We start from the raw sequence: 22,844 nt of genomic DNA on the forward strand, positions 1-22,844 counted from the left end.
TTTTTTTACACAGGGCCAGGTAGTGTTGAATGTTTTTTTTCCCTTAATGAGTAAAATCATCATTTAAAAACTGCATTTTGAGTTTACTTGAGTTATCTTTGTCTAATATTTACATTTGTTTGACAATTTTAAACATTAAAGTGGGGAAATATGCAAAAAAATATGAATATGAGATACTTTTCCAGCCCATATGTATGCATTTCAGTTCTGACACAAAACGTAGCCAAGTCACAAAATGCCCAGAAATAACAACCACGATCAATTACACACAACAGGTTCCACTAATGAGGTCCTTCTCCGAGCTAATTGACATTTTAATTATCATCCACATCTACGTTAGCGCGCTTTGTTTTCACAGAATACACTGGAGCCGGTAATACGAGCTCCCTGCATAAATGTACTAAAAAATGTTCCCTCATCAACATGCATATTTATGCAGCAGCATGCCCTCAGTTCTAATCAAATCATGACCCGCAACTCATATTTGCACAGTATCATTGGAGCAGTCAGTCAGGTCAAGTTGAGTTATTGTGTTGGCTGTAATATATGTGCACAGACAGACGCCGGAATACTCCATAATGCTGCATACTCAGACTGCAGTATATCACTGGAAAACGTGCTGCTTACTGCAGCCGTGACACATGTGGCACTTAAAAAATGCAAAAAACAAACACACACAAAAAAAACACTAAACCTGCCAAAAAAATGTTTAAAAAAACCAAACTACCTCTATCTATATTTTCAGTTCAATTGTGTTTCTCGGCTGTTTTCTTGTAATCAGAGCACAGCAGAAGCAGACCGATTTGTTTTACAGGATTCAAAATGTGAGCTCCTTTATTAAACCAGGGCTGTCAAACATGCGGCCTGTGGGCCAAAACCAGCCCTCCAGAGGGTCCTATCAGGCGAGACAGCTTCATCAAGTGTAAATATTACAGAGAAGACATTACTTGCTAATTGTAAGCTTGCAAAACTATAAATTTAAACATAATTTCTAGATCATGACAGGTTGTTTTGATCATGAAGTAAAATACTAGATTGCTCATTGTTCTTTTTGTCTTTTGTGTCTCATCGTCTGACTTTTATCGTTTATCTCATGTTTTTGTCATTTTGTGTTTTTTGTCTTCTTTTTGTCATTTTGTGTTTTGCTTTATTCGCTGTTTTTTTTGTCCCGCTTGTGTTGTTTGTCCATTTTTTTGTCCCTTTGTGTCTTGTTTTTGTAATTTTTTTCTTGTTTTGTTGTTTTTTGGCTGACTTTTGTCATTTGTCTCATGTTTTTGTCATCTCGTTTCTCATTTTTTTCATTTTGTGCTTCCTTTTTGTCTTACTTATGTTTTTTTGCCTTGTTTTTATCTTTTGTATTTCAGTTTATTTGTTGTTTTTTGTCTCGTTTTTGTCATTTGTCCATTTTTTTTGTCACTTTGTGTCCCGTTTTTGTCATGTTTAGTTTTGTTTTTGTTCTTTTTTGTCTGACTTATGTTGCTTTGATCATAAAGTAAAATACCATATCATTCAGTTCCAGATATCTGTGACTAAGTATTTTGTGTCATTGTAGACACTGTGATCTGTAGGTTGTAATGAGTAAATGATAAACTGAGGCATAATGTTGTTGAAATTGAACTTATTTTTCCTAAGAAATTTCAGGTTGTTCATGATATTTTTTTGAAAGATAATTCCTTAAATGTGAACATTTTTTGTACTAAAACAAAGGAAAAAATTGGAGTTGTGGTCAATTATAGGTTATTATGCTGTGATTTTACTGGTCACTAGAGATCAAATTGGGCTGAATGTGGCCCCTGAACTAAAATGAGTCTGACACCTCTGCTTTAAACTAAACAAACCCGTCATCTCTGTCTGCTTTGTAGAATTATCCTTGCTGCTAAGAGCTCGGGATGATGATCAGTAACCACATGGCTCTGGCAAAACATTGATTAGTGAAGCAAAAAGAATGTGTGCTTTTTCCCCACTGAAATTACATCTACTGGTTAATTTAAACAAGTGCAGTTCTGTGTATATTATCCAGCTTTAAGGTTAATTTGAAACAGAATTCCACTAAAATGTGTTCCTGTGTGTGTGTGTGTGTGTGTGTGTGTGTGTGTGTGTGTGAGGGAGAGAGAGAGAGAGAGAGAGAGAGAGAGAGAGAGAGAGAGAGAGAGAGAGAGAGAGAGAGAGAGAGAGAGAGAGAGAGAGAGAGAGAGAGAGGAGAGAGAGAGAGAGAGAGAATGTGTGAGCATGAGGTGGATGTAAATGCCTATAAGGCGCACTTAATTTTCTCAAAAATCGACGGTGCGCCTTTTAACCCGGTGCATCTTATGTGTGCAGTTCCAAAATCTGACTGTCGGACCATTTCCCGCCGACATAGAGACGTAATACGTACACTACACACACTGGCAGAGATAAACCTATTAGAGAACATTACCTAAAGCTACATACAGTACTGACTATTGTCCGAGCTTTCGCGAAAGCCGGCATCATTGCTGAACAGCCACCCAGCAACGAGACTGATACAGAATACGAGGACTTTGATGGATTTGTGACAAAAGATTGATCAAAAAATAATGTGTGTACTTTTAAATACGTAGTAGAATAAAGTTCAACCAAACTCACTGTTTTGCTTCCGTTTCCTTGTTTTAGCATGCGCCCAATAATACGGTGGGCCTTATATATGGCTTAAGTACAGAAATAAACCACATAATGAAGACAGCGTCTTACAATCCGATGCGCCTTATGGTGCGGGAAATACGGTACATCTTTTTTGTTAAAATTAAGGAGGCTTACTGTAAGCAGATTCCAAAAAGCTGGTATTAAAGTGGGCCAGCGGTCACACTGTGGTTGAGGGTTGAGCTGTGGCTTCAACCCTGCATCCTGTTTGGTGATCATAAATGTAGACCCCCTGCTGGTTTGGTTTGATTAAACGGGTATTGAGCCCAGAGTTACATTTCAGAGCTGCTGCACAGGCTCAGTCCTGGAGATGACAGCTTTACGGTGATCTGTTCGTTAGAAAACTGTGAGATATCTGAGTCAGTGTAGTGGAAATGAACAGATGTGTGAAGCTCAATAAAAAGTCATGGTGGACAAAAATGAAATTTTTCTCATCTTATATATACACTACCGTTCAAAAGTTTGGGGTCACTCAGACAATTTCATGTTTTCCATGAAAACTCACACTTTTATTCATGTGCTAACATAATTCTACAATTCTACAAGGGTTTTCTAATCATCAATCAGCCTTTCAGCACCATTAGCTAACACAATGTAGCATTAGAAGACAGGAGTAATGGTTGCTGGAAATGTTCCTCTGTACCTCTATGGAGATATTCCATTAAAAATCAGCTGTTTCTAGCTTGAATAGTCATTTACCACATTAATAATGTCTAGACTGTATTTCTGATTAATTTAATGTTATCTTCATTGAAAAAAAAGTTTTTAAAAAAAAAATAAGGACATTTCCATGACAACAAGTGAACACTACGTCATCTGCTAGTTGCATTCACTGGAACATAGACAACAGTGTTTCAGACTATCAGAAATAAGGTGTTGAGGTTTCATGTTGCCTCCCTTTGTCTTTCACACTCTCAGAATGTCTGTGGGCATGAAAAGACAGAGCCATGACATCATTCAGTCACTTCAGAGCAGAGGTGTTAAACTCACTCTAGCTCAGGAGCCACATACAACACAGCTTTACCTCAAGTGGGCCGACCAGTAAAACAGAGCATAATAACCTATAAATAACTACAACTCAGAAATGTTCCCTTTGTTTTAGGACAAAAAAAGTACATTCTAAAAATGTTCACATTTAATGAACAACCTGAAATTTCTTCAGAAAAATAAGTGCTATTTCAACAACATTATGCCTCAGTTTATCATTTACACATTACAACCTACAGATCAGGGCTGCACAGTGGAGTAGTGGTTAGCACTTTCGCCTTGCAGCAAGAAGATCCCGGTTCGAATCCCGGGGTGGGCCCGAGATCTTTCTGCATGGAGTTTCCATGTTCTCCCTGTGCATATGTGGGTTTTCTCCGGGTACTCTGGCTTCCTCCCACAGTCCAAAAATATGCTGAGGTTAATTGACTATTCTAAATTGCCCGTAGGTGTGAATGTGAGTGTGATTGTGTGTCTGTATATGTAGCCCTGTGACAGACTAGCGACCTGTCCAGGGTGTCCCCTGTCTTCACCCGATTCAGCTGGGATAGGCTCCAGCACCCCCCGTGACCCTAGTGAGGATAAAGCGGTGTATAGAGAATGGATGGATGGATGGAACCTACAGATCACAGTTTATCCACAAAGACACAAAACATTCAGTCACAAAGGTTAAGTGCTGCAGTATTTTGTCCACATCTGGAATGCTGATGGGGTTGTAAATGCAGACACAGTTTTAGAATCAGACTAATCTACTCTGTAGGTTTTCTGTGGTGCAGATGAGGAAGAATCTCTGTTGCCAATGAAATCACAATGTGAAGGATGACCTCATTTTTGACAGTTTGGTCAGTATTTGTGGAAAACCTCTGTCCCTGAAACAGGAAATGCTTTTTTAAGATACATTTTTACAATGATTTTTTTTTTTGCAGAAAGTTACTTTTGTAATGTTGAATGTGATCTTTTAAAAAAAATCCCCTATGGTATTTTACTTTATGATTAAAACAACATGTCAACATCTAGAAATTATTTTAAATTTACCGTACATTCATTTCCACATCTGTGTAGTAATCCTGACAGCCTGTACAGGAAGAACATTAAATTGTCCCCCTGCCTTGTAAATGTATAAAGTTCAAGCATAAAAAAAACAGAAAAGTTGTGGCAGTGCAGTGGGCAAATTTAAAATAGCAGTTACATTTATTGAAAAATGGCAGTTAATGTCTTTTCTGTAATTTTTATACTTTTACAAAGTCGTCGCTTGGGCTGGATTGGATCCTCTGGTTGAACGGTTTTGGCCCGTGGGTCGCATGTTTGACACCTCTGCTTTAGAGTAATGACTGTGTGAAGGTTAGAAGTTTAGCCGAAGTTCAAAATAAAAGCTAAACTTGACCAGTGATAGTCCAATATTAGACAAATCACAGAGTGTCTACAAAGACACACAACATTTAGTCACAGGTATCTGGAAGTGAATGATGCTACTTATGATCAAAACGACAAAAGTCAGACAAGACAAAAAAACAACAAAAACAAGACACAATATTACAAAAATGAAACACGAAGCGGCAAAAATGAGACACAAAATGGCAAAGCAAGAACCAAAATGACAAAAAATGAGACAAATGACACGAAACAGAACAAAAAAATTGATTAAAAAAAAGTTAATGACAAAAAAATGGACAAATGACACAATCGAGGCAAAAAAACTACAAATAAAGCAAAACACAAAGTGACAAGAATAGGACAAAAACACAGGTGAGAAAAGGAAACAGAAAATGACAAAAACGAGAAACAAAAGGACAAATTCATATAAAAAAGACAAAAAACAAGACAAAATATTACAGAAACGAGACACAAAACGACAAAAGAACACGGAATAATCTATTATTTTACCTTATGATCAAAACAACTTGTCATGGTCTAGAAATTATTTTAAATTTATAGTTTAACAAATTTGCAATTTGCAGTTAATGTTTTCTCTGTAATTCTTACATTTTACAAAGTTGTCACTCGGACTCGATTGGACCCTCTGGAGGGCCGGTTTTGGCCCACGGGCCGCATGTTTGACACTCCTGCATTATACTTTAGGAGGATTTATCATTCAGTGCTATGATTCCATATTCATCAGGAAGTTTTCTCCACTGTTTCAAAAGTTTGACTCCAGCAGCATTTTGCCTGTGATGAACCGTGAGTGTGTGTGTGTGTGTGTGTGTGTGTGTGTGTGTGTGTGTGTGTGTGTGTGTGTGTGTGTGTGTGTGTGTGTGCGTGTGTGTGTGTGTGTGTGTGATGCCGCTCTCACCCTGCTGGCTGGGCTCTGGATCAGCCTGGTTCTTTTTAACGGTGAGGTCCAGCGGGCCGTCCTGGTCGGCCATGAGAAGCTTGCTGAGGACAGGATTCTGTGCAGAGGCAGCAGCTGTGCCTCCTCCTCCTCCACCATTACCGGCTCCCGTACCGTTGCTGCTCTGGGTGCAGAGGGGTGCTGAGGCGGCAGCAGCGGAGGTGGGGCTGAAGCCGAGCCCCGGGGTTGGGGATGGAGAGGAGGAGGCAGACGATGGAGGGGAGCTTGGCGCAGGCAGGGGCCCTGGAGGGGAGTTTGGGGCCGGGGCCAGAGACACCGCTCTTGGCAGGCTTTGGTCCTTCATGGTGCCGTTGGGCAGGGGCGGGTCGTCCTGAGTAGTTTTTGAGGTATATTCGGCAGCGAACTGGCGGATCATTCGCTGCATGATCTCACGAGCCACTAGAGGAATGTGAGGGTCTGAGAAACTTGGGAGGTCTAGAGGGAAACAAAACAGAGGAGCAAACATATCAGTAACCCGTACTCCAGGAATTTGTTCCGTTGTTGGCATGTTCAGCAGCTTATTTATCCTATATCATCCTGAAAATGTAATCCTGATGCTATGCTGAAATAATCCAATAATCGCCCAGAAGCGGCGCTTAATCCAGCCTATTGACCATTCTGAAAGCACCATGATATCGGCGTCTACAGCAGATTACTGCTGCCGTTCTTCAGCCGGGGACGTGGCCTTTCCGTCAGATTCCCAGGATTCTTATGTTTTTCTTTCCTATACTGCTCAAAATGAGTTTACATCATTGTGTTCACTTGAATATAGACATCCCCTAGAACTAAAGGGGGAAAGTTAAGCCTTGCCGGCAAAAAAATTGACCCGTTTTAAAGTTTGAAAATGTGAGAAAGAAACATATTTTCAAAATGAAACTTTGAACATTTTTGGGAAATCTTTGAACAAAAAAGAAATGTTCAAAATGTTTCTTTAAGAACCTTCCCATAAAAATCAACCAAAATCCAGCGAAATTCGCTGGATTTTGGTTGATTTTTATGTGAATGTTCTTAAAGAAAATATTAGAAGTTTACTGATATATATGTACTCATTTTAGATATTTTTAGGATTTTTTGGGAAGATTTTTACTTATTTTTTAAAACTTTTTACAAGAATTTTTTTTGCCAAATTTCGGTGATTTTTTAAAGTAAACCTTTTAAGTGATTTTTTCAGAAATGATTGGAATTTTCTTCCTGAAGGTTTTGCAAATTTTCAGAAATTTGGCGAATTTTTTTGCAGAATTTAAAAAAAAATTTTCAGACGAGAAAACAATATTTTTTTGGTGCCCATAAATGAGGACAACAGGAGGGTTAACACACTGAGCCTCCTGGTTCTTTTCTCCACGTTTCACCTCCAGCTGCACCAGCGGGTCAAAGTTGGAGAAAGAGATGCTGCTGTATTCTCTGGATCAAGCTGAGATGAAAGTGCCGTGTGGTATCAGTTTTCACCATGTCATTTTTTGAAGGAAAAGAATAAACAAAGACATTTTTTCTGATCTTAATCAAACCTGACTCTCATCATCCTCAGACTAAATCTCACAGCAGCTATCAGGGATTTTTAATTTTCCAAAGCAGAACCCAGCGGCTCATCACGATGAGCGCATTTATGTGTCGGCTTTGATGCATTTGATGGGGTTTGCAGTGGTTCTAAACACTGTTAAATATTAAAGAAACCTGCTCAGCTGCAGGTTTCTTTAATAAAACGTAAACATGGCCTCATGTATTACTCACATGCAGTCTTTACTCAGTTGACATACATGTTGTTGTTGGTGCTCAGCCATGATTTTAACATGATCAGATCAGGTTGCCATGGCGACAGGGCCCTGCTGAACTGCTTGACCCCTTCACTGCTGCTTGCAGCTATTTCGTAACCACATGCCTGTGACTTGTACAGACTAATACCCCGTTTCCAAATAACTGTCCGAATACTAATAATTTATATGATGAAAGCGCTCACTTCTCTAAAAAAAGCAAAAATATGTTCAACACGGAAGAAAAAAGGAATAAACAAGTGGAATTCAGAGAAGGCAAGTCAGCAAGGAGAAAAAATAGTGCAAATTAATATAATTTCAGTCTCTAGACCTAGCTCGGTCTAAAGGTCTTAGCTCACCAGTGTTTTCAGGATGTTTTCACACAGTTTCTATGCAGCCGCTATTCCTCCTTTAGTCGAAGCACAAAGCATAATGAAAAAAGAAACCAGGTCATGAAACCATCAGAACTGGTGCAAATTAGTTGACAAAACTGAGAAACTACTTTGAACTAGTGAGAAAAAAAAAACAGAGGAAGAAATGGTGCAGAGTTTAGAACAGCAGAAAGGCGAGGAAGCAGATAAGAGCGGCGCATAGCTGCTGTATATTCTATATTCTGGTGCTCTGACCTTGTTCAAAATGCTGGATTAAGAGACACATACGGGACACCGTAGAAGGCAGAAAGTATGTGGTTTTGGACTATTTCAGCACAGCTTTACGATTACATTTTTTAGGCTAAAGTATTGTTTGAAGGATTTAGGGCTTGCCTCGGTGACGTGCAATGAAAGTATCCAAATAATATAGCCACAGGTTCTAAAGAGATAAGTACAGCCGACTTATCTGGGCCACTGCCAGATTAATGCATGAATAACAAATGAGTGTTGTCATTGTGGCTGTATGTACAGGATGTACTAACCAATGAGATCAATGACCAGTGTTTGTTATGGGTTTGTTTTTCACAGCAGGGGATAAGAGAAACTTTGGTTAGGACATCTGTTTTGTTCCCTGCTGGTACTTGTTGCAAGTTGAAAAGGTTATTTTTTGCAGTGTACATATTGTTTAATAGCACATGAAGCAGCATTTTAGATTTAGTAAGATGTTGTACATAGCCAAAATATGTAGTATGATACAAAAGGATATGAGAACATCCTACAGTACAGTACAGTGTGGTACATTATAATACAATGCTTGAGGGTCAAATGCTGCTACTAAAAACTAAATATTTTCTGAAATACAAGAGATTTTTGGTGATTTCGAGGCTGCAGCTCACAGTTATCTTTATTATCAATTCATTTTGTGTTTAGGGTAATTGTTTAGTCTTTAAAAAATCTAAAATGTGAAAAAGGTTTACCAGAAGTCCCAGGCTATGTCTTCAAACTGCTGATTTTGTCCAGCTAACAGCACAATATGTCAAGATTAAACATTTAACCTCCTGTTGTCCTTCGGGTCAAATTGACCCGAAGGACATATGAAATATGTCCTTCGGGTATATATATATATATATATATATATATATATATATTTAATATATATATATTTTTATATATATATATATATTTTTTTTTTTTTTTTTTTCACAGTGAAAACTTCCACATTTTCAACATTTTTTGGTGGAAAAAACAAATAAAAAATGTTTAAGAATATTCAGAAAAAATCTACCAAAATCCAGTGAATTTCACTGTCAAATTTGGGGATTTTTTATTTTAAAACAAAAAACTTTTGAGGGAAACTTTTCAGGATTTTTTTTTTTTTTTAAATTTGGGGACATTTTTTCTGAATTTTTGGACTTTTTTCAGACAAGGCAACAACATTTTTTGGTAAGGACAACACAAGGGTTAAGATGGTATTAAGTAGTCTAAAGAAGTTGGAAACACAAAGTATTCATAATTTTGATTGATATTTACAATTGTAACAAAATTGTCTCTCATTTCTTTTGTCTTTGGACTGACTGATTCATTACGTATCGACACTGCAGTGTGCTATTTTACATGTAGGGCAGGTGAGCTTTTTTAAATCACTGATATTTCACTCTTTATCTGCACTGTTTGTTCTGTGGGCTGCTCAGTAGCTTGGTGGTTAGCACTGTTGTCTTGCTGCTAGAAGATGCCCGGTTTCCGTCCTGAACTTCTTGGGATCTTTCTGCATGGAGTTTGCATGTTCTCCCTGCAGCATCCAAAAACATGCTGAGGTTAATAGGTGATCCTAAATTGTCTGTAGGTGTGAATGTTTGTCTCTATGTGTAGCTCTGTCATAGACTGGTGACCTGTCCAGGATGTCCTCTCCCTTCACCCTAAGCCCCCTATGACCCTAATGAGGACTAAGCGGTGTATAGATAATGGATGGAAGGATGTTTGTTCTGGTAATCATTTTAATGCAAATCATTCTTTTTGCTGCATTCATACTTTCTAGGTTTTTTTTGTTTCTATTGTTTTCATAATCAGGTTTTATTTTATTGTAAATTGTTTTAATTCCTTTTTTTAGCTGTTTCTATATAAAGCACATTGAGCTACTCCTGTGTATGAAATGTGCTACACAAATAAAAATGCCTTGTTTTCAGTTCTAGGATCTATCGTAGACTTCACTGCCTGTCTCATAGATACGTGTTTGTGATCATTTTTATTAGATGCTATTAGATGCTACCAAAACAAATTAGAGGATTTAAAGCACCGTAACAATGAACACAAAATGTCAGACATGAGTAAAAACCAGACTCATAAAAGAAGAAAAGCGTTGCTGTCTGTTCTATGAGGTGTTCTAAAGATGGCAGCTCCTTTGATCACTGACAGAATGAAATCATGATATTCAATAACAAGATGACACTGGTAACAGTTTGTTTTAAGAGTGTTTAGGAACACGATTACTGAACAACAATATATTTTGCACTTTTTGGAAGATAAAAATGTCAAACCTGCCTTGCAGTCATGTACACGTACAACGAACCCTGTGTGGGACCAGAACAGATAAGCTTTTCTTTTTCAGCTCTGATATTCTCTATCATCAGTGTGACTCTGTGAGCCTCAGGCTGCTGTAAACCTGCACCACAGCCCCGTATGTAGGTGTTGTTGTGATGTCGCCTAATCCTCTTTTAATGTTTTTTGACTTCTGAGCGTCTGAACATCGCACCGTGTAATCCCAGCTACTGATATGATCTTGTTGACATGGCATATCTGAACTTTCTCCGAGTTATTCTAGCATGTAGACACAGTGTGTGGCATTTTCCCCACCTAGCCACAACCGAACAAACCTTCAACGCTAAGAAAATCCGGGAAGCGCGGTAGTTAGCTGAAAATGTGACCTAATTATGCGGCTCCGTGTTGACAGGTGCAGGGTGCCACTTTGGGATTTCTCCCGGGGAAATCCCAGCCGGCAGTGACAATATGCGCTGTTTTTGCTAGGAAATGGTGGTTGTGTAACACTACAGGCCCATGAGGAGACACACAAAGGTCTCGCTTTGCTGCAACAAAGCAGAGTAATTTGGCAGCTGTGCGTTTGTTTTTTTATTTTTGGGAAAAGGTGTGTGTGTGTGTGTGTGTGTGGGGGGGGGGGGGGGGGGGGGGGGGGAGTTTCCTTGAGCAGTTTATGAAATATGTCATCCACTCTCAGAGAGGAAGCTTCCTAAGGCATGACGTTAGTGTGTTCTTATGTCTTTGTGCATGATTGATATGTATATTATGGTGCGAAGAAGCTTTCCTTCAGATCAACGTTACTAAAACAAAGGAGATCTGCACTGATTTTAGACAGTCCCCCCCTCCAGCTCCACAGTGCAGTGCGCTCCATGATGAGGCCAGTGGAACTCGTATCTAATTATACAGCAAATATAAGTCGCAGACTCTAATATTTCGTTGGACTGCCTTTAGCATTGAGTATGGCATACATTGGCTGTGGCATCATTTCAATAAGCTTCTGCAATGTCACAGCATTTATTTCTGTCCAGAGTTGCATTAATTTTCTACCAAGATCTTATACTGATGATGGGAGAGTTGGACAAAGTCTTCTCCAGAACATCCTAAAGATTCTCAGTGGGGGCTGAGGTCTGGACTCTGTGGAGGACAATCCATGTGTGAAAATGACGTCTCATGCTCCCTGATCCACTCATTCTCAATGTGAGCCCCATGAATCCTGGCATCGTCATCTTGGAACATGCCCATGTCATCAGAGAAGAAAACCTCCACTGATGTAAAGACATGGTCATTCAGTATATTCAGGTAGTCAGCTGACCTCATTCTTTGGGAACATAACGTTGGTGAATTTGACCAACCCCAGATCATAACCCTAACCCCACAGGCTGGTAGGCACTAACCATGATGAGTGCATCACTTCATCTACCCCTTCTTACCCTGATGCCCCCATCACTTTGGAAAAGGGTAAATCTGGACTCATCAGACCACATGACCTTCTTTCATTGCTCCAGAGTCCAATCTTTATGCCTATCTAGCAAACTGAAGCCTTTTTTTTCTGATTAGCCTCATTGATCAGTGGTTTTCTTAGAGCTACAGCTGTTTAGTCCCAATCCTTTGAGTTTCCTTCACATTGTCTATATGGAAATGCTCTTACTTTCACTATTAAACATAGCCGTGAGTTCTTACTGTTGATTTCATACGATCATCTAAGAGTTTGTTCCGACCACTTTGTTCCTCAATGATGATGGTTCACCACTATCTTTCAGGTTTTATTAATGCATTGGATGGTTTTTAATCTGATTTTTTGTAGTTTCAGAAATCTCTGTTGTTTCTTTGCTTGACACAAGTCAATAATTTGACCCTTCTGAATCAGATTAACATCCTTTCCATGACCACAGGATAAATGTCTTCCAACATGGTTGTTTAAGAAAATGAGAAGCTCCTCACTGCATCAGCTAGGGTTAAATAAGTTGTTGCAGCTGAAACATATTCATCACTGCAGTAATTATCCAATGGAAGGCTCTTATCTATTTGCTTAGTTAATCCAGGTGTCGACTTTTTTTGTTTGCATAGCTAGTGTGTAAGTATCTGGTACTGTAACTGACAATAAACTTAAGTTTGACATAAATAGTGAATTGCTGGTTAGAAAACGTCAGCAACATTTATTCTGTGTGAGAAAGCCTTGCCAAGTTCCAGGGTTATAGGACCCTGATGAAGCTCTTCTACTGCTCCTTTATCCAGTCAATCATTTCCTTTTCCATCATATGCTGGTATGGTAACCTTAGCAACAAAACTCCCTAGGGAGGATAGTAAATGTACCCTTTAAAGTAGCTGGGGTGTGTTTGTAACAGTCTTGAAGAACATTTTTAATACACGAGTTTAAAGGAAAGCTCAGTCTATTCTTATGGATGCTACTCATCGTCTTCATCAGGAGTACAATTTTCTCCCCTCCGGCCTTCGTTTGGCCGTACCCCAGGCCACAAAAACAGGTACAAGTTCTCCTTTGTGCCTACCTCCATCTGAGCAATAAGCTCAGAGAAGAGGAGGAGGTGGCATACTGTGCTTTTGCTGCTGTACTTTATTCTATCTTACTGCTGCTGACTAAGCGATCTGTTGCACTGAACTAGACCTGACTGAATGACCAAGATTGCTGCTAATGCCCCTGTCTATCTTAGGTTTTGTGTGATATTTCAATATTTTTACAGTTTTGTTTTGTTTACATTTTTTAAACACATTTTTGAAACTGTTCTTATATGTAGTCTATTGTAAAACGCTTGTGTAACTGCTGCATAACAAATCGCCCTCCAAGGAACAAATAATAAAGCTGAAAATTTAAGTATATAGATTCATATACAGATGCTGTCTAACAGCTCGGCCCAAAATCTCCTGTAGGTGTCCAGTTTAGGTTCTAGTGACTATTTAGGACACAGCCTGAGATCTACCTCATTTTCCATCCTCATCAGGGACCCTTCTGTCCTTTGGATGATGTCATCCTGGAATAGACCACTCCCATCAGAACAGAAATGCTCCATCATTAGGGTCAAGTATTGATAAAGCCTGGATTATACTCCCTTGCAGACAGACACCATGGACGCTGAGGTGTTGCTATTATACTTTCTAGTTTGGTTTGAGTCTGCTGGAGGACTCTGTTCCATCTATGTGCAGTAGGCTGGGATCAACACTACTGCCATGCACTACTGTGCTTGCAGCATAGTTGCTGTGCGTACACAAATTGCAGGCTGTGTTGCAGGCAGTTTCAAAAATTATTTATTGGCGTCCTAAAGCAAGTAAAAAGAAATTAACTGCCAAATTTCTGAGGGACATTTTTGTGACTTTCGAGCAGGGAAAAGAGGTTCACTGTTGCTGAAATTACAGATTAATACAGAGCTGCTGAGGGTCGCTTAAAAACCAATGACTACTTTCATTGCTGATTAATCTTGTGCAATCTATAGTCATTTAGCATATAGACTGTCAGAAATACCGTCAAAAAATGTCCTGGGTACATGAGAGGGATGTCAGAAACTAAAATAGTAAGACTAAATGTGTGTGTGTGTGTGTGTGTGGTGTGTGTGTGTGTGTGTGTGTGTGTGTGTTGTTGTGTGTGTGTATATATATATATATATATATATTCTTCTTCACGTATCATTTCCGTTATTGATAAAAATTCACTGAAATAATTAACTAATTGTTTCAGGTTCAACAAGGCAATAGCTGCTGCCAGTGTATGGCTGCTGAAACGTTTCCTTTATTTTTTAGTAAATAGATGGTACTTGTATATTAAACAAGGGCTGTTACTGAATTTTTGGAACTACGAGTGCTTGATTTGAGTTTTAATATATCTGAAATGCAGTGTAAAAAACACACAAAGGGGATTATCCACATCCAGGTCTCTTAAAAGAAATGTTTCTCAAATCAAAGAAGTTGACTTACTTCCTGTTCAGTGGAAATCTGTAATAATAGACTGCTAACGTTATTTGATGACTCCTGCCTGCTGGTGAACATACACTCCAGTGTTTGTGTGCTTGACCGCCTGATGACAAGTCTGTTACTGTATGAACGGCTGGTGTGAGTGCATGTTTGTGTAAGTGTGTGTGTCGTCATGCCTCTGCCTGTGGGACTGTTTATCTGTCTATATATAGCAGCTCTGCAGGCAGCACTGCCTGTGTGAGAGAAGCCAGATTGATTAGGCCGGCATTGATTGGACAAACATCTGCTTCCTTCCTCCATGGAAAAAAACACAACAGTTACTCTCACCAGGCTCAGTTCAACTCTGGCACAAAATATTTGGCTGCATCGAGACAGATGATGATGCCATTCTCAGTTTAAAGGGGACTATGGCAACTCAGCAAATACTAGGGACACTGAGTAGATTAACTGATTTGATGTAAATTACCGCGGTCAAATAGTTTGGGGTCACTTAGAAAATGTCCTTATTTTTGAACAAAAGCATTTTTTTCAGTGAGATAACATTAAATGAATCAAAATCAGTCTAGACATTGTTAATGTGGTAAATGACTATTTCTAGCTGGAAACAGCTGATTTTTAATGGAATATCTACATAGGGGTAGCCTATCAATTCAGTTTGTTTAGGCGGTAATTGTTTAAATCTTAAAATACCTAAAATGTGACAAAGGGTTTACCAGAAACCCCAGGCCATGTCTTCAAATTTGCTGATTTTGTCCAGATAACACCAAAAATGTCAAGATTTTTAATTGAATATAGTATTAGTACAGACTTAAGAAGCTGGAAACACAAAGTATCATAATTTTTTGATTGGCATTTACAATTACAAACAGAAATTGTTCTATATTTTTTTGTCAATGGACTGTTTGACTCATTATTATTGCACTGCAGTATGGTATTTTGCATATGCAGGACTATGGTGTTTGTCCACTATGTTGTGCAAAACACACTACCATTCAAACGTTTGGGGCACTAGAAATGTCCCTTTTTTAAAGGAAAATCTTATTTTTTTTTAATGAATTAAACATAAATACAGTCTAGACATTTGTTAACGTGGTAAATGATGTATCTAGCTTGACAATGGCTGATCTTTAATGGAATATGCCCATAGGGGTACAGAGGAACATTTCCAGCAACCATCACTCCTCTGTGTTCTAATGCTACATTGTGTTAGCTAATGGCTCATTGATTGATTAGATAAACTGTTGTGCAGTTATGCTAGCAGATGAATAAAATGTGAGTTTCATATGAAAATATGAAATTGTCTGGGTGACCCAAATTTTTGAACAGCATGCGATAATATAAGACTGAAGCCACCACGTTCCCGCTGCTGTTACACTCATCCAATAGTAGCTATGTGAGATAGCCTTTGGCATTCTTGTTTACCAGGTATTACTCGCCACTAAGGCCTTGCATGTTATTCCCCTTGTGGACATGCACATGGACAATACATACATGAATAATAAGTGTGAGTTTTCATGGGAAAACACAAACTTGCCTGGTTAGCTTTGAACCATAGGTGTAATGTACCTAAGTTGAGGGTTCAAGTTCAGTTTATTGTCTCTGTGGGAGAAATCTGTCTTGAAAAAAGCAAGCTGCGCTGCACCACATAGGACAGAGCACATACTACTAAAACCTATAAAATACATAGACATATAAATAAGAGAGATCATGCAAATACAAGGGTCAGTATGAAAGTTAAAGGTAGAGTCAGTGATACTGACCCAGTACAGTTCCACGTGCACAGAAAAAAGAAAAGAAAAGGCAGCATGTCTTACAATGTACGTTCATGGTCACATCTGAGGCATTATATCCATATTCTTGAGCTAAACTAAATCTTTGGGGAGAACTGTGAGTCAGATTCTTCCCCAAAAGATTCTAAGATGATCGTGCCACTCAGTTTGTCCTGCTGTTCCCACTTCATTACTGGTTAATGTAAAATGCTGCACTACCTGTGTACCAGTGTGAGAATGCTGAAACATACAATAGATTTAAAACTCTGGCATCTCGAGATTTACCTGGCAGTGACAGACTTAATTGGCATTGTGCAAGCTCATTTGTAAGACCGTAATTATAACATACATTCATTTATATCTCAAAGTGTCGTAGTTATTTCTTTTGGCATCACTTTCGACAAAGACTTGAGAAAAATAAAAGCCTGCAAGAAGCACATTTACTTTTTGATCTGTGAATCCAATTGTTGCTGTCTGACAGAGAATAAACAATATTTAGACTTCTACATGTTAAACATTTGAGATCCGCTAATTGCATTTGCTCCTCATTAAGCTGTGTTCTCTCTGCAATTCAGTTTGTGCCACGACTCTTTTTAGAAAATATCCATTTTTTCGGAGGATAACTGAAACTTGTAAATTCATCACAGTGAGGCAGGCGCCTACACATGGACAGCTTACATTCCAGTGCATCTGCCTCAGGCTCAAGGTCATTAAACTGACTCTAATATTTTAGCAAAGTCAACGGTTATGACCAGTTCTCCACAGAGGGATGCACATAATTTACTGTGGCATAAGTGCTTCACCGTGAGTTAAATGTCGCTTGAGTCAGAGCACAAATGTGGATGAGGCCAACAACAAAAACCCTCATATAGATGATAAGCAGTGAGAAGCACTTGCAAAACTCCTCCGCTCCAAAAAGATATGAAGTGTCACAATACATGGAAAGGATAAAGCCAAACAAGACACAGTGACCAGTGCGCAACTAATTAATGCTGCTGCTTTCATGTTTTGTTTTTGTTTTGTTTTTTCCATGGCTGCTATTGTGGTACTTTTGGTTAGGGCTTTCTGGATTTTTAAAGACTCCAATCTCCAAAAATTAGTAGTACTAGTTTTAGCTATCATGTAAAATAACCTTCTACAGAGTTTCCTACATGGCCTCTCATAGGAATCATGTCACTGTTAGTACGGGTCGGAAAAGTGGGTCGGCCTCTATGGCCCAGATCTCAACCAGTTTAGGGTCTACCTGCAAGGCAGAAATGTCTTTGTTCCAGTTGTGAAACTCTGCCAAAGTTACATGTTGTGTCTCTCAGGGTTCAATCCCTGGCCCCTTTTTCCTATCCCAACTGTAAAAGTTATCTTATTATGCAGATGACACACAACTTCACACACCACTCCCTAATCCGTCCTGTCTAATTAATTTCACTGCAGTCATGGAGTTGTGCGTGATGAATGGTTTTCAAAAAGGGAGTGAAGGTAAAACATTTATTTCAGTTCCTAAAGTGGGCTAAAAGAAAGATAGGTCTAAATTGTTAAAAAAGGAATAAAAAAGACTTCAACACACACTACCATTTAAAGGTTTGAGGTCATTTAGACATGTCCTTATGTTTGAAAGAAAAGCCTTTTTTTTCAATGAAGACAACATTAAAATCCAGTCTAGACATTGTGAATGTGGTAAAGGACTATTGTAGCTGGAAACAACTGATTTTTAATGTAATATCTCCATAGGGGTACAGAGGAACATTTCCAGCAACCATCACTGTGTTCTAATGCTACATTGTGTTAGCTAATGGTGTTGAAAGGCTAACTGATGATTAGAAAACCCTTGTGCAGTTATGTTAGCACATGAATAAAAGTGTGAGTTTTCATGCAAAACAGGAAATTATCTGAGTGACCCCAAACCTTTGAACAGCAGTGTGTGTTCACAACATTCCCAAATAAAATGTGCATGTGGTGTGGTCTCAACTCCATTTACCATTTGGAACGGAAAACAATCAAATGCCATGAATGTATATTATATACACATTTTATATATACTTGTTATGTATACTATGTGTATTAATTATATTTGTATTTTATTTCCATTACCAAACATTTCTGATTTTGAACTAGATCTCTTGAATGTGCTAAGCTCTTCCCACTGTCAAAGATCTTCTGGATTTGTTGGGTTTCTCTCTATATATCACCTAAACTGAACTGAATAACTCGAACTGAATTACCTTTTCTGTGGAAAACAGCATTGAGGAAGTCTTGGGCCTGTCTCTCCAGCCGGCTGATCCGAGACTGCTCCTGCTTGAAGTCTTCACACTCCGACAGCACGTGGCTGCCTCCACCGTTCTCTACACTGTAGTCCTGCACACATAAACACAGTATGACTGAGTGGAGGTCTGGTACGTCAAAGAATGTCACTCTTCCACAATTATCACATAGCAAACAGCACCACTAGTTCTTTTTCACTATGATTGCCCAGCTGTAGAGGTCTGTGGTTCTCCTGCTGTTCTGTGAGTCAACAGATGTGCTGTGCCGACCTCTTTATTCATTGGCTTGAAAATGATAGACTCTGCCAAGCATATAAATACACAAAATAATTTTTTTGGCACATGTTGTGGCAGCATTACACTCTCCTCTATGTATCTTGGCAAGAATCAGGGCGAAATTCCACTGGTTTGAATCAAAATCAGTTAACTGTAGGGCTGCAACTTAAAATTTTATTGTTTAGAAGTTAAACAAAGCCAAAAAAATCCTAATTTAGTGTGTCCTGTGCCGATTGGTGAACATAAACAAACATTTTAAGAATTAGTTTAATTGTATTTGTTATTTGGGGGTGTTGGGTGTGATTTCTTTGATTGTTCTGCTGTACTAGTAACGTACTGAGGAAGTATGTGTTTTAGTGTCAGTACCTTCGTTTTCACACATTGACAGTCCTCAACATTAGTGTCACTTAGCTTTGTGTGATCTCTAATCTAACAAACTGCTGTGACGTCCCATTTCAGGAATGGGAAGGTATAAAACCATGGCTGTGGTTAATAGTCAACTGTGTGGAGAATCACAAAAATTCATGTTAAAGTATAACAAACCGGCCAAAAACCAGTAAAATGGCAATGAAACACTGCAATTCTACAATTTTATTTAGCAGACGCTTCTATCCAAGGCGCTATACATCTGAGAGTGAATGCAACACAAGCAAAGATCTAGTCAGGAGAAACAACCTGGGTAAGAGCCATAAAACAAGTTCAGGTGTGATAAAGGACCGTGGTGTCTACAGGCAGTGCACATGTACTGTAATAGGATTTTTTTCTATTTATTGATTCTTTTTATAGTCTGTCAAGTCCAAGGTTTCAGTGAAGAGCTGGGTTTGGTCTTCTCTTACAGAATGAGAGAGACTCTGCAGATCCAACAGAGTTTGGTAACTCGCTCCACCACTGGGGAACCACAGAAGAGAAGAATCTCGCTATCGACCGGCACTGTTATGGTGGTTGTATCAGGCACCTTTTGTTGGCCAAGCGTAGTGAGCAGGAGGGAGTGTAGAACCTGATGAGAGAGCTCAGGTAGGAGAAGTTTTTTTCCATGTTAGTTTAAATTTTATGCGGGCTACAACTAGAAGCCAGTGAAGCGATCTGAACCAGCATTCTGGATCATCTGCAGAGTTTGACCATGCATGTGGGGAGGCCTGCCAGTAAGGAGCTGCAGTAGTCGATACATGATATTAAGAGAGCCTGGACCAGGAGCTGTGCTGCATGTTCAGACAGAAAGGATCTGATCTTCCTGAAGTTTTACGGCAGAATCGACAAGAGCACAGAGGCCACATGAGCTTGAAGTTTAGCTGGTCGTTGATCATGACACCCCGAGTTTCTGTTCTGGCAGCCTTTGTGGGTTTGAGTTGGGTTGAGTCAAACTGGATGTTGACACTGAGATACTGTTATTGTAGGTGGGCCTTTCCAATGAAATGGCTTCCTCCAGATATTGAGGAGTAACAACTGGCATACTAACAAGACGTGACACCAGATTTGATGCCTCACATTCGAATCCTCTACCAGCAAGTTAAGTTGCAGTTTACATTCATGTCTGGATTCACACGTAGTGAAGACACAGAATGAATGTAAAACGTCCTAAATCCACGTATGCCTTACCAATAAAGCTGATTCTGGTGGAACACTAAGTTGTAGCACTGATGGCAGACAAAGCTTCAAGTATGGATGTTGCTGCAAAGAAGCTACCAATTCTAAAACGAGATGCTTCATATACATCTTCAACAAAGCAGCACAGAGGATCTATACAATCAAACGGACAGTGTTTCACTCCAACCAAATGTGAAATATGGTCACATTTGCCCTTCTGGTGTTGAATAATGAGAAGTTGACCTTTGACCTTCTGGATATAAAATGTCATTACTTCATAATTTTATCCTATCAGACATTTGGTGAATTTTCTCTGTATTAATGTATGAATTCTTGACTTATGGCCAAAAGACCTCTGACCACCAAAATGTAATCAGTTCGTCCTCGAGACCGAGCGAACGTGTGCGCTTGGTGTAATAAATTCTCCTCAAGGCGTTCCTGATCGATCACCTTCATAAGAGTAGGACAGACTTCAGCGCTCGATTTAGATGGTCGCCGCGAGCACTGGGAATCATGGGAGGTTGATGACATCATACAAAGTGGCTGTCTCCATGAAGAAAACATGATAGGCGGTTCAGCTCGATCGAGCGCTCGATGTAGACGGTCGCCCAAGTCGCCATTTGCGACTAAAAACGTCGCAAATGGTGACCAGGCGACCATCTACATCGAGCTGAACCGCCTATCATGTTTTCTTCATGGAGACAGCCACTTGTATGATATCATCAACCTCCCATGATTCCCGGCGCTTGCGGCAACCTGGTGACCGTCTAAATCGAGTGCTGGACATGAAGTCAAAGTGGCCTTGACATTTGACCGCCAAAATCTAATCACTTCATCCTCAAGTCCAACTGAACATTCATGACAATTTTTTAAAAATCCCTCAAGGCGTGTCTGAGATACAATGCTCATGAGAATGGGAAGGACCACCTAAAAGATGATCCGAAGGCACAACGAACCAGAGCTACACTACCGGTGAAAGGTTGTAGAACCCCCCCCCCCAGTTTTTCCAGTTTTTTACTGAAATTCAAGTAGTTCAACTCCAATGAATGGATTAAAATGGTACAAAGGTGAACTGCTAGAGGTTTAAAAAAAAAGGTAGGGTTCCCCAAAAACTGAAAAATAATGTACACTTTTGAATTATACAAAAAGGTCTTTTTCAGGGAACAAGAAATGGAAGAACAAATTAAAGCTGTTCTGCAGCAATGGAGGTTGATCAAGCCTTGAAAGTTGGTGCTACCAAATCCTACAGATGTTCCAGCTTTCCTTGATTACTTACAACCCCCTCCGTCTGCATAAAAGTAGTGTTGGCACACACTGTGGCATCATACCCTCCAGAGTATTATTTAAACACTATTATACTGCAGAAAGTAGTGTGTTGCTATAAAAATGAAGAGGAAAAGGCAATTAACAGTAGAAGAGAGACAGACCATCATAACACTTCAAAATGGAGGTCTTTCCTGCAGAGAAATTGTGAAGAAAGTGAAGGTGTCAGTGAGTACAGTTTTCTTCATCATCAAAGGCTCAGAAACTGAAGAAACTCTGACAGGAAGAGATCTGGAAGACCAAAGCCCCAACAGAATGAAAAGACAAGTTTCTGAGAGTCAACAGCTTGGTGATTGAAGCTCACAGGACAACAGCTTCAATCACAGCTTAATAGTGGTCATAGTAAGAAGTCTGAGTTTCAGTTGTGAGGAGAAGACTTGGAGTTGCAGCAAGAAAGCCATTGCTAAGATGTCAGAATAATAAAAAGGCTTGCCTGGGACATGAACACCACCAATGGACTACTGAAGAATGAAAGAAGGTAATATCTACCGATGGGTCAAAAAGTTGAAATCTCTGGTTCATCAGCAGGATTTTTGGACGCCGTCAAATAGTAGAAGGATGGTTCCTCAGTGTGTGACATCAACTGTCAACATGGAGGAGGAAGCATGATGGTCTGGGGCTGTTTTGTTGGATCCAGGGCTGGTGACTTGTACAGCGTGAGAGGAACCCTAAACAAAAATGGCTACCACAGCATTCTGCAGCACCATATCCTCTGGTATGTTCCTAGTTGGTCAGAGGTTCACCCTACAGCAAGATAATGACCCAAAATGTAAGTCCAAGCTATGCCAGAACTACTTTAGGAAAAAAGAACAAGATGATGAGCTTGCAAACATGGAGTGGCAGCACAGTCTCCAGACTTAAAGCCCATGGAGCTGGATTGGGATGAAACATAGGCTGTATATAAAGATGGACGTAGCATCTGGCTCCAAAATTGAAGCCCACCCGGAAGTGTCAAAAACTTGCAATATCACGCAGTCCGCTAGGGTTGGCTCCAAAAGCTTTTGCTCCATAGACCCCAGTTCATTTTTGGAAAAAATAAAATTTGATAGACTGATGTTCTACAGCTCAGGATTTTTTCCCCCGTTAGTTTTCAT

The 22,844-nt window shown here is 39.4% G+C and overlaps 1 protein-coding gene across 1 annotated transcript in view; it reads right to left on the reverse strand.

The window, feature by feature from the left end:
* The window catches only part of lcor (ligand dependent nuclear receptor corepressor), a 143,511-nt gene that overhangs the window by 34,639 nt on the left and 86,028 nt on the right, over window positions 1–22,844 (reverse strand). The window contains exons 4-5 of the mRNA XM_051946208.1: window positions 18,529–18,661; window positions 5,933–6,406 (exon numbers count right to left, since the gene is read on the reverse strand). Of these exons, the coding sequence (XP_051802168.1) occupies window positions 5,933–6,406; window positions 18,529–18,661 (607 nt within the window). The remainder of the gene's footprint in view (window positions 1–5,932; window positions 6,407–18,528; window positions 18,662–22,844) is intronic.

The sequence above is a fragment of the Acanthochromis polyacanthus genome, chromosome 3 (assembly GCF_021347895.1).
Source record: "Acanthochromis polyacanthus isolate Apoly-LR-REF ecotype Palm Island chromosome 3, KAUST_Apoly_ChrSc, whole genome shotgun sequence".
NCBI lineage: Eukaryota > Metazoa > Chordata > Actinopteri > Pomacentridae > Acanthochromis > Acanthochromis polyacanthus.